General features: G+C 50.8%; 1 protein-coding gene across 1 annotated transcript in view; it reads right to left on the minus strand.

Moving 5' to 3' along the window:
- Positions 1 to 13,002, minus strand: part of CIAO2A (cytosolic iron-sulfur assembly component 2A) — a 47,782-nt gene that overhangs the window by 3,816 nt on the left and 30,964 nt on the right. The window contains exon 3 of the mRNA XM_073568988.1: positions 50 to 99. Within this exon, the coding sequence (XP_073425089.1) occupies positions 50 to 99 (50 nt within the window). The remainder of the gene's footprint in view (positions 1 to 49; positions 100 to 13,002) is intronic.

Consider the following 13,002-nt stretch of genomic DNA (forward strand, 5'->3'; position numbering starts at 1 on the left):
AAATCGCCAATATCCAGCAGTGTCAGGCACGGGTTAGTAGATTTCTCACCTTGTGCTTGAAAGATAGACACCTCTGCAGCTTGACTCTCAAACACAGACCTGCACATCAAAATATATAGAATTCCTGTTATTTAGGAAAACACCAGAAAGCTCGTCTATATCGGTACATTGAGTACTGTACAAATAAAAACACATTTATCACAGGTTATGACGGGATTTAAAAATGGCGCAACTATAAGTCACCAACAGGGGACGTGAAGAACACCGATTTACAATGGCACCTGTCTGTGACAGGGTGGGGTATGTCTGGCAGAATCGAATAGAAAAGCGTAAGGATCAGTCAGTCAGAACATCTTCAAAACCGCAGGACTTGGGTTCCTGGCATGCAATGGTTAGTACCTTCCAAAAGTAGAGTAGTCCATGGAAGGACAACTGGAAGCAGGGTCAGGGCGATTGCAGTTTGCTTGGTATGTGGCTAATAGCCACATGTCAGGTTACAGGGTCCAAGATGACCCCTGCCCATAACTAAAAGCGCCTGCAATGAGCAGAAAGAATGAAGCTCTGGGCAATGTCCTGCTGTAAAACCGCGGGTGCTGGCGCACGTTTTAATGTTAACAGTACCATCTACCTAAGCATTATACCACTGCATTGTAGCTATGTCCGGGAGGAAGACTGGGCTCTGAGAAGGAAGATCTGTCTGGAGAGGACAATGCCTGGCGTGGTGGCTAGAAGAGCGATCGGCCAGGGCTCCAGGCTCCACAGGACCCATCTAAAGAGTGAAGAGTCACTCGTATGCCTTGATTAAGGCTGTGTGCCCACACTACATTTTTTAAGCGTTTCCGCCAAGTATTTCCCACAGCAGAAACACTTAAAAAGGATTTCATGGGAATGCGCTATGGGATTCCGCAGTTGCTGTGCCCATGCTGCGGATTTTCCTGCTGCAGAATTGAATAGTGGTAAAATCCGCAGCATGTTCATTATTTCTGCGGAATCGCGCCGATTCCGCCGCCATAGGATTGCATTGAAACGCTCACTTTACGCATGTGGCTATGCCCACCATGCGTAAAGTGAGCGCTTCATGTGCGGATGGTACCCAGGGTCTGGAGGAGAGGAGATTCTCCTTCAGGCCCTAGGTACCATATTCCTGTAAAAAATAGAGTTAAAATAAAAAAAAAAAAAAAAAAAAAAATCGGGATATACTCACCCTCTGATGGCCCCAGAGTCCTTCCGGCTCTCAGCCACGCTGCCAGGGATCCATTCCCAGGGATGCATTGCGCGAATCACCTGAGATGACGTCGCAGTCTCGCGAGGGTGACGTCACAAAGGTCCTTCGCACAAAGGATCCCAGGGAACGGAACGTACTGGGAGCGCCGCAGAGGAGATCGGGGGCCGTCAGAAGGTGAGAATAACCATATTTTCTATTATTTTTAACATCCTATCTTTTACTACTGATAGTAAAAAGTTGGTCACACTTGTCAAGCACTATGCTTGACAAGTGTGACCAACCTGTCAATCACTTTTCCAAGCGATGCTACAAATCGCTTGGAAAGCGCTAGCATTCTGCAAGCTAAAAACGCTTGCAAAACGTGGTAAAATTTCTTCAAAATTTCTTGTGTTTGTGAAAAAAAAATGTAAATATGACAAATTTTGAAAAACATGGATTTTTGTGATAACTCATCGTAAAATCCTATTCTCCGAGACGCTCATTGGGGGACACAGGACTGTGGGTGTATGCTACTGCCGCCAGGAGGCTGACACTAATTGAATGAAAAATAGGTTAGCTCCTTCTCCGCAGTATACACCCTCGCCTCGATTGCAGGCTAAACCAGTTTGGTGCAAATGCAGTAGGAGATCACAACAAGACAAAATCAGCCTCAATGCAGGTAACAACATGTCTAGAGAACCCACCTGGTATCATAAATATCTATTAATAAAAAGGAGCCAATTGTGGGTGCTGTGTCCCCCAATGAGTGTCTCGGAGAAAAGGATTTTACGGTGAGATATCACAAAAATCCATGTTTCTCCTTCGCCTCATTGGGAGACATAGGACTGTAGGACGTTCTACAGCAGTCCCTGGGTGGGAAGTCGACTCAACGGTCCAAGCTACACGCACCTCCTGTCTAAAGGTGCGCCACAGCTGCTTGAAGAATCGTTCTACCTAGGCCTGCATCTGCTGAAGCCTAAGTATGGACATTGTAATGTTTGGAGAACGTGTGCTGGCTGGACCAGGTTGCCGCCTTGCATACCTGCTCCGCCGATGCCTGGTGCCGAAGAGTCCAAGAGGCGTCCACTGCTTGAGTTGAGTGCGCTCTGATCCCTGCTGGAACAGCTGCGCCTCTGATGCGGTCGGATTCCTGAAACGTCAGCCGAATCCACCTGGCTATGGTCGCTCTTGAGGCAGCAAGTCCTTTCCTGCCACCCTCGGAGAGCAAGAACAGCGTGTCTGTCCGACGAAAGGATGCCGCCCGTGACACGTACCTCCCGAGAGCTCTCCCCAGGTCCAACGTATGAAGAGCCCTTTCCACCCGGTGTCCCGGTGCCGGGCAAAAGGAGGGCAAGGCAATATCCTCATTAATGAGGAAACGACCTTCGGCAGAAAAGGGGGAGCTGGTCTGAGAACCATCGTATCCTTGTGAAATATCAGAAACGGAGCTTGGCAAGATAGAGCTGCCTGCTCTGGGACCCGCCTGATTGATGTTATCGCCACAAGGAACACCACCTTCCAGGAAAAGTTTGTCGAAGTGACCTCTTGTAGTGGCTCGAATGGAGCTTCCTGCAGAACGCTTAGGACGAGGTTACGGTCCCAGGCGTCCCGAGTGGTCCTATAGGGGGGTACCAAGTGTGAGACCCCCTGGATGAAGGTCTTTACCTGCAGATTGGTAACGATTCTGCGCTGGAACATGACGGATAAGGCAGATATCAGTCTCCTGAGTGAACTTGGAGCTAAACCAGAGTCCAAGTCAGACTGGAAAAAACGCCAAAATGTTGGGAATAGAGAATCTCAGTGGAGAACAACCGTGGTCCCGACACCACGAGAAGAAAATCTTCCAGGTGTGGTGGTAAATACGTGCTGAGGCGGGCTTCCGGGCGCTAACCATTGTAGCAACCACATTGCGTTCGAACCCAGCCTAGGTCAGAATTCAAGATTCAACGGCCAAGCTGTCAAACACAGGGCCCCTGAGTTCGGGTGGTAGATCGGGCCCTGGGAAAGTAGGTCTGGGCGCTCTGGCAGTTGCAGGGAATGTCGGTGAGTAGCTGCACCAGGTCTGCATGCCATGCCCGCCGAGGGCAATCTGGGGCCAGTAAAATCACTGGAACCCCTTCTACCTTGATGACCCTTGGGAGTAGCGGCAGCGGGGCGGAAATAGGTATGGGAGGCGAAAATGGTTCCATGGCGGAACCAACGCATCCACGGCAATTGCCTGCGGGTCCCAGAACCGAGCGACAAACGCGGCCGCCTACCCTGGAGGCCATCAGGTCCACATCCGGCGTTCCCCAACATCGGCAAATTTGCCGGAAGACCTTGTGGTGTAGTGACCATTCCCCAGACGCAAAACCCTGCTGGCTGAGGAAATCTGCCGCCCAGTTCTCTGCCGAGATCACCGAGTGGTTCCTCTCGGCCCAGTGAGGGATGTGCCTCACACCGTGCATGGCTGCCCTGCTGCGGGTGCCCCCCTGGTGATTTATGCAAGCCACGGCCGTGGCGTTGTCCGATTGAATCTGGACTGGGCGGCCTGCTAGAAGATGATGAAAATGTTGCAGAGCCAGCTAGATCGCTCGGATCTCTAACAAGTTGATCGGGGAGGCGTACCTCCTGCGGCTAACACCGTCCCTGGGTCGCATGATGGCGAAAAAACTGCTCCCCAGCCGAGGAGACTGGCGTCGGTTGTGACCACCAACCAATGGTCCGGGGGAAATGGTTTCCCCTGTAGACGGGAGGAACTAACTGTCCACCACCCGAGTGCCTGTCTGACCTTCATGGACAACCGACACTGGTGATTGAGTGTAAACGGGTTTTTGTCCCGCGATGCCAAGAGGGCGTGCTGCAGGGGACGAAGATGGAATTGCTTTCATTGCTGCCACCCTCTTCCCTAAGACCCTTATGCAAAAACGAATGGTATGAGGGACTGGCTGGCGAAGTACCTGGACTCGCTGGTGAAGAGCTAAGGCCTTGTCTCGAGGGAGAATTACCAACCCACGGGGGATGTCGAAGATCATCCCTTAAAAGGAAATCCTCTGAGCTGGGACCGGGGATGATTTCTTCAGGTTGACCAACCACCCTAAGTGGGCAGGAGTATCTAGCGTGATGTTGATGCTCTCCTCGCATGCTCGACATGAAGGGCCCTTCATCAAGAGGTCGTCTAAATAAGGCAAGACAACTATGCCCCAGGAAGTGCAGGATGGCCATGACGACCGCCATGACCTTTGTGAACACTCCGGGGGCGGTAGCTAGCCCAAAGGGGAGAGCTGCGAACTGAAAGTATAGGTCGTTGATAGCGAAGCGTAGAAATTTCTGATGTGGAGGGAAAATGGGGATGTTCAGGTACACGTCTTGGATGTCGTTAGATGCCAAATATTCTCCTTGTTCTATGGCATCTATGACCGAGCGACTCCATCCAGAAATGTCTGACCCTGAAATCTGTTCAGGAGCTTTAGGTCCAGTATGGGCCTGACAGTCCCGTCCATTTCGGGGACCGTGAACAGGTCAGAATAGAAACCCAGCCATCTTTCGTCTCCCGGTACGGGGATGACAACACCGTTTTGCTGGAGCAATTTGATGATCTTGAACAAGGCCTGTGCCCGGGATTCCACTTTGGGAGGATGAGAAAGAAAAAATCGTCTTGGGGGCTGTTTGACAAAGTCCATCTTGTACCCCGAGGATACCAGCTCCCTTACCCATGTGTTGTGCATGACGGAGAGCCAGACATGGCGAAACCAGAGTAGGCAACAGCCTACTCTGCTGGTGTCGCCCGGCACTTGCCTCGAGCCATTTGGCTGAAGATCTTTGGGACTTAGGTCCCCTTGATCTGGGCTGTTGAGATCGCATTCTCCCGAATGGTTTGGCTCTATATGAGACTTGATGATCCCTTTCCTGGTTGGGGCAACCTGCAACGGTGGAGTTGGTTGCTGAAGCCCACCCGGAGTTGCGAAAGGACTGAAACCGTGTCTGAAGCAGGTGACGAAAAAGCTGTTTAACCCTTTGTTGAGGGAGAAAACTGCTCTTGCCCCCTGTGGAGTCAGAGATAAGCTGGTCCAACCTTTCACCAAATAGGCGGCCGCTCTGATAAGGTAAAGAAGCTAAGGACTTCTTCGAGGTTGAATCTGCACGCCAAGTCCTCAACCACAGAGCCCCTTAATAGAAATTGCATTTGCGGCAGCGAGTGCTGCGCAGCTAGCCGTATCCAAAGACGCATTAATCAAGTAGTGTGTGGCCCACGCAATCTGATTAGCAATATCTGCTACCTCTGCAGGCAGGTCCATACCCTGCAAGGCTCTCTTTAATGATTCAGACCTAGAGCCCATGGACTTAGCTACCCAAGTTGCTGCGAACGAGGGTCCCACATCGCGGGAGAGGATATGTGGAGACGATACTCGCACGTGCTCGCCCGTTGTTGGTTTGGGGAGATCGGACCCTTTCAATAGGGTCCGTCGCCCCTGTCTCATCTTCATGGGAAAAAAAAGAGTCTGGAAAAAGACCAGACGTGTGTGCCTCCTAGGCCACTAAGCAAGAACTGGTTTCGCCTGCAATCGAGGCAAGGGTGTATACTGGGGAGGGGGAGCTAACCTTTTTTTTTCCCATTCACTTAGTGTCAGCCTCCTGACGGCAGTAGCATACACCCACAGTCCTGTGTCCCCCAATGAGACGAAGGAGAAAATTTCACAATTTTCAAACTTTTAATTTTTATGCCCCTAAATCAGAGCATCATATCACATAAAATAGTGAATAAATAACATTTTCCACATGTCTCCTTTACATCAGCACAGTTTTTGAAACATAATTTTTTTTCGTTAGAAGTTATAAGGGTTAAAAGTAGACCAGCAATTTCTTATTTTTCCAACAAAATTTACAAAAACATTTTTTTCAGGCAACACATCACATTTGAAGTGACTTTTGGGGCTTGTATAACAAAAAAATGCCCAAAAGTTACACAATGCTAAAAACTGCACCCCTCAAGGTGTTCAAAACCACATTCAAGAAGTTAATTAATCCTTCAGGTGCTTCACAAGAAATGAAGCAATGTGGAAGGAAAAAATGAATATTTAACTTTTATTCACAAAAATTTACTTCGGACACAATTTTCTATATTTTGTCAAGGTATCAGGAGAAAATGAACCACAATATTTGTTGTGCAATTTTGCCTGAGTACTCCGATACCCCATGTGTGGAGGAAGACCACTGTTTAAGCGCACGGCAGTCCTCAGAAGGGAAGGAGCACCATTTCAGGTTTTGAACGCAAAATTAGCTGGAATTGAGATCGTACGCCATGTCACATTTGGAGAGCCCATTGATGTACCTAAACAGTGGAAAGCCCCCATAAGAGACCCCATTTGGGAAACTAGACCCCCTAAGGAACTTATCTAGATGTGTGGTGATCACTTTGAACCCCAAGTGCTTCACAGAAGTTTATAATGTAGAGCTGCAAAAATAAAAAATCTTATTTTTTTCACAAAAATGATCTTTTCGCCCCCAATTTTTTATTTTCCCAAGGGTAACAGGAGAAATTGGACCCCAAAAGTTGTTGTGCAATTTGTCCTGAGTACGCAGATACCCTATATGTGGAGGTAAACCACTGTTTGGGCGCATGGCAGAGCTTAGAAGGGAAGGAGCACCATTTGATTTTTTTCAAGACAAAATTGGCTGGAATTGAGAGCGGATGCCATGTCGCGTTTGGAGAGCCCCTGATGTGCCTAAACAGTGCAAACCCCCCACAAGTGACCCCATTTTGGAAACTAGACCCCTCAAAGAATGTATTTAGATGCATGGTGAGCACTTTGAAACCCCCAGGTGCTTCACAGAACTTTATAACTTAGAACCATGAAAATTAAAAATCAAATTTTTCCTCAAAAATTATCTTTTAGTACCAATTTTTTTATTTTAACAAAGGTAACAGGAGAAAATGGACCCCAAAAATTGTTGTGCAATTTCTCCTGAGTTTGTGGATACCCTATGTGTGAAGGAAGACCACTGTTTGGGCACACGGCAAAGCTCGGAAGGGAAGAAGAAAGGTTTGACTTTTTGAACACAAAATTGTCTGGAATTGAGAGCGGATGCCATGTCAATTTTGTAGGGCCCCTGATGTGCCTAAACAGTGGAAACTCCCACAAGTGATACCATTTTGGAAACTAGACCCCTCAAGGAACTTATCTAGATGTGTGGTGAGCATCTTGAACCATCAGGTGCTTTACAGAAGTTTATAAAAGAGCTAAGAAAATTAAAAAAAAAACAAAACACATTTTGCCTGCAAAATTTTTCTTTTAGACCCAATTTTTTTTTATTTTCTCCAGGGTAACAGGAGAAATTGGACCCCAGAATTTGTTGTGCAATTTCTCCTGAGTGTGCCAATACCCCATGTGTGGGTGAAAACTACTTCTGAGGCACAGTGCAAAGCTCAAAAGGGAAGGAGTGCCATATTATAGTGCAGATTTTACTATTATGGTTTGCGGGTGCCATGACCCACTAGGAGAGCCCCTGAGGTGCCAGAACACAGAACACCCCATAAGTGACCCCATTTTATGAACTACACCTCTCAATGAATTAATCTAAGGGTGCAGTGATCATACTGATACCAAAGGTGTGTCACAGAATTTTATACCATTGGGCAGTAGAAAATAATAGGTATTAGACCTACCGGTAATGATGTTTCCAGGAGTCCATCCTGACAGCACTATGGAGGACGTCCTCCTCCTCCTTACAGGGACAGGAAAGCACACGAGAGGTTAAAAGGCCATGTCCCACCCCCTTTCCCTCAGTGATTTGACAAGTACCACAAGGTGGATGATGCTAGTAACGGTTTAATGAAACAGTCATATTACAGCATATGACATAACATAATACAACATAGTATAACATAACAGGGAGGGAACTACCCGTGCTGTCAGGATGGACTCCTGGAAACATCATTACCGGTAGGTCTAATACCTATTTTCCAGGACGTCCACCTGACAGCACTATGGAGAGTACCAAAGCACCTCCTCAGGGTGGGATTACTGCTTGGAGAACTTTTCTCCCGAATGCGGTTTGTTGGCCAGCTAACACATCTAGTTTGTAGTGTTTGCAGAATGTATTAAGACTAGCCCAGGTTGCCGCTCGACAAATTTGATCAACTGACGCCCCTGCCCGCTCGGCCCATGAGGCCGATACCGCCCTTGTAGAGTGGGCTTTTAAGGAATCAGGCGGGCTGGCGCCTTCAGCCTGGTAGGCGTCCGAGATTACTGAGGTAATCCAACGCGCTATGGACGCCTTAGAGGCCTTCTTCCCTTTATTCCTACCACCAAAGAGAACGAACAGGTTCGGGTCGATACGCCAACTATTGGTGGCCTCTAGGTATTCTATAACTGCGCGCCTCACGTCTAGCGAGTGGAGCCGCCGCTCCTTCTCATTTCGGGGATTATCACAGAAAGAGGGTAACACTACCTCCTGGTTCAGGTTTCTTGTGGAGGCTACCTTCGGGGTAAATGCCGGGTCTAACCTAAGGATTATACTATCCTTTCTTATCTGGAGGTATGGATCCTTAGTGGATAGGGCCTGGATCTCCCCTATTCTTTTGGCCGTGGTAATGGCTACTAGAAAGGCCGTTTTACGAGTGAGAGCACGGATGGGTATCTTCTCACTAAGGGCGAAAGTGTCCGAGCAGAGGAACCGAAGTACCAGGCCCAGGTCCCATGGCGGGGTGAGCTGCCTAATCGTGGGACGCAGGCGTTGTGTGGCTTTTATAAACCTTATCACCCAGGGATGTGCAGCTAACTGATAATCAAAGAAGGCGCTCAAAGCTGAAACCTGGACTTTTAGAGTGCTGGGCTTGAGGCCTTTATTAAAGCCTGCCTGCAGGAACCCTAGTATGTTAGGGAGATCCGGGGTACCTGCCACGAGCTCGGACCTGCCACCCTCCAGACAGAATCTCCTCCATATCTTCCGATAGATTGCCGACGTCACCGGCTTCCTGCTGGCCTGTAGGGTGGATATGACCTGCTCCGACAATCCTTTTGCCTTCAGGATGTCCCTCTCAGGATCCAAGCCGATAGATGGAGTCTTGCTGGGTCCGGGTGGTGGATCGGGCCCTGGTGGATGATGTTCTTCCACAAGGGCAGCTCGACTGGATCTTCTACTGCCATGGCTCCCAGAAGGGAAAACCAGCTTCTCCTCGGCCAGTATGGCACTATCAATATCACTCTTGCGTGGTCCTCGCGTATCTTTCTGAGCACTGCCGGTATGAGGGCCAGTGGTGGGAACGCATAAGAGAGGGATTCTCCCCAAGTCTGACTCAGGGCGTCTACGCCCTCTGGATGGTCCATCGGATTTAAGGAGTAGAATCTGGGAACCTTCGCGTTCTTGCGGCTTGCGAAGAGATCTATACTGGGGTTCCCCCAGCGCTGACAAAGCTGGTTGAAGATCTCTATGTTCAGTTCCCACTCTGTCGGGTGGATCTGTTGTCTGCTCAGGTAGTCCGCCACTTCGTTTTGGGAACCTTCTAGATGTACCGCGGTCACGGATCGAACTGTCCGTTCTGCCCACGTGAATATCTTTTCTGCCAGTGCCTGTAGTGGTTGATGTCTGGTTCCTCCTTGGTGTTTCAGGAATGCCACTGTCGTCGTATTGTCGGATAAAATGCGGACATGACGACTCTTTAGTACCGACCGGTTTCTCCGCAACGCTTCCCAGACCGCGAAGAGTTCCTTGAAATTGGAGGATCTGGCCTTGATGCTTGCTGGCCACTTCCCCTGGAAGATCTTCCCTTCTATGTGGGCTCCCCATCCCCACGCACTTGCGTCTGTGGTGACTACCACGTATGGAGAGGTTGTCCAATGCACGCCCACCTGAAGATTCCTGGCCTGTAACCACCAGCGAAGGGACTCCTTTACTCGTCCTGAGAGTCTTAGGGGTTTGTCTAGCGACGCCTGACTCCTGTCCCACCTCGCGAGAATTTCTCTTTGTAACAACCGCGAGTGGAATTGGGCCCAACGGACACACTGGATGCAGGCTGTCATAAGGCCCAGGACCTCCATTGCTTCCCTTATGGAGCATTGACGCTTCAACAGACCTCTGGTTCTGGCCTGAATGGACTTCTGCTTCTGCTCGGGTAGCCAGGATATTCTGTCGGCTGAGTCTAGGAGGACTCCCAGGAATACCTTTCTGGTGTTTGGAGTGAGGTCCGACTTCTCCCAGTTGATCACCCAGCCCAGGAACTCCAACACAGTAGTTGTTCGGATCCTGTCTCGGATGAGCGCTTCCTTGGATCTTGCCACCAGTAAGAAGTCGTCCAGGTACGGCACAATCACAATACCCTGATCTCTCAGGTAGGCCACCACCTCTACCACCAGCTTTGTAAAGATCCTGGGAGCTGAGGCCAACCCGAATGGAAGACCCTGGAACTGAAAATGGCAGGTCCGGGCTGGTGAACTGATCGCAAACCTTAGTAGGCTTTGGGATGAGGGATGAATAGGAACCTGATAATATGCCTTTTTTAGGTCTAGGGTGCACATAACTGCGTCCCTGTCTATCAGAGGAATTGCGGATCGGATTGACTCCATCCGGAACCTCCTGTATCTGACCCAAGCATTTAGTGGCTTCAGGTTTATGATGGTGCGGGCCTCTCCGGATTTTTTTGTAATTACAAACAGGGAAGAGTAGTGACCTTTCCCTCTTTCTGATGGTGAAACTGGTATTATGACCCCTGAGTCTAGCATGTCCTGAAGATCCGACCACATTGCGGAGTCCTCCTGGACGACAGTGGGGGCAATATATCTGTCGGGGGGAGGAGAATAGAGCTCTATCCTGTAACCCTCTCTGATGGTTCTGAGAACCCACTGATTGTTGGTGACTTGCGACCAGTTTGCTGCAAAGTGGCGAAGTCTCCCCCCAATGCCTATGGCGTCATTGTCTCCTCGACCTAGATGTCGATGCAAATGGGGGATCTCTGCTCTTCCCACTTTGGCTGAAGGAGCCTCTGTAGGAGCTTCTATTAGACCTCGCCCGGCCCCTAAACTCTGACTGTCCTCTGAAGAAGGAGCCTCTCCGAAAGGACTGGGACCGTCTGGGCTTTTCTTCCGGGAATCCCTTATTCTTATCAGACACCAGCTCAAGGATATTATCCAGGGCTGGACCAAACACCCTCAGACCCGAGAAAGGGATGGCACATAACTTGGCCTTAGAAGGGTTATCTCCCGACCAGGATCTAAGCCAGACTGCTCGCCGGGCCGCATTAGAGAGGGAGCTGTTTCTGGCCGCAAACCTAACTGATTCCGCCGACGTATCCGACAGGAACGCCGTGGCTGATTTCAAAAGAGGAAGAGATGCTAGAATCTCTGACCTCGGGGTCTTGTTGGTTAGGTTTTCCTCCAACTGCCCCAACCACAGGAACATAGACCTGGCCACCGAGGTGGCTGCTATGTTGGCTCTAATCAGGGCCGCCGACGTCTCCCATGTTCTTTTTAACAAGACGTCCGCCTTTCTATCCATTGGGTCTCGAAGACCGGACGAGTCCTCGGCTGGGATAGCCGATTTCTTCGTAACCTTGGCAACCGGGACGTCGATCTTAGGGACCTCTTCCCACGCCCGAGTTTCCTCGGGATCGAAGGGCAGTCTATTTTTAAAGTTTCGGGAGAGTGTCAACCGACGCTCTGCTTCCTTCCACTCCTCCTGGATCATTGCTTTGATGTGCTCGCTCACAGGGAACACCACCTGTTTGCGGGACACCAGTCCTCCAAACATTAAGTCCTGTCTGGACTGTGGCTTAGGGACTTCTTCCATCTGCATGGTATTTCTGACCGCGTGTACCAGCTCGTCCGTATCCTCCAGTCTGAACAGGTACTTTCTGTTCTGTTCCTGACTATCCCCCAGGATCTCGCCTTCTTCCTCCTGATCTGAGTTCCGGAAATCGGATTCCTCGCTAGGGCTCGCCTCTGATACTGGGACTGGTTCCCACCTCGGACGCTTGCGACCTGGCCCAGGGCTGGGGGATCGACGCCGGGACGTGGAGGCCTGAATCTCTTCCCTTATCAGCGACCTCATTTCGGAAAGCAGAGATGGCTGTTCCTCGCCTATGACCCTGGAGGTACAGGGACCGCATAGGGTCTTGCTATAGGTGTCTGGCAGCTTTACTCTGCACACCGGACATCTGACTGATTTGGCGGTAGCTTTCGCCGGGTCCTTCCCCGAGGGGGACTCAGCCGGGGTTCCCTTTTCCTGATAATATAAGGGGCACCTCATCAGATCTGGGCTGTGGGGACGAGTGGGGAGGGTGGTCTGCGCTATGCGCACTTACCCCTCCACCAGATGCAGTGTTGCCTTCCATCCCCTGGCGTCCGATGCAGTCACACAGCCTGGAACCGCCTGTGACGACTCTGGAGAAGGCTTTGGTCCAGGAGCGCGCGCGCCCTGGATTTGAAACCGGCGTCTGACGTCACCGGATGTGACGCTGGTAAGCCGCGCCTCCACTTCCTGCCGGGCATCTGCGCGCGACCGCGCTCGGCGCGAGCCCTCCGGCTTCCACTGCCCAGCGTCAGCGTCGTTCTGCGGGCTCGGCCCGCCGCCCCGCTTCTGTCGGTGCCCGCATGGCCAGCCGCCTGCGGGGAGCCGACCCGTCCTGGAGCCGAGAGCCCCCCCACCGGGAGGAACGGCTCCCTCCAGGAGCGCCGTCCTGCTCCTGGCCTTTGGAACCGAGGGACTCCCCACCGGGAAGTTTCGGCTCCGGGACCTCTTGACAGGGGAAGGATTGGACCGGCCGCACGATCCCCTGGGTCCCTCCGGTAAGCTCTCGCGTGTCCCTCCGTGCAGGGACAGGA

The sequence above is a fragment of the Dendrobates tinctorius genome, unplaced genomic scaffold, assembly GCF_039654945.1.
Source record: "Dendrobates tinctorius isolate UK_male_01 unplaced genomic scaffold, ASM3965494v1 ptg000022l, whole genome shotgun sequence".
Lineage (NCBI taxonomy): Eukaryota > Metazoa > Chordata > Amphibia > Anura > Dendrobatidae > Dendrobates > Dendrobates tinctorius.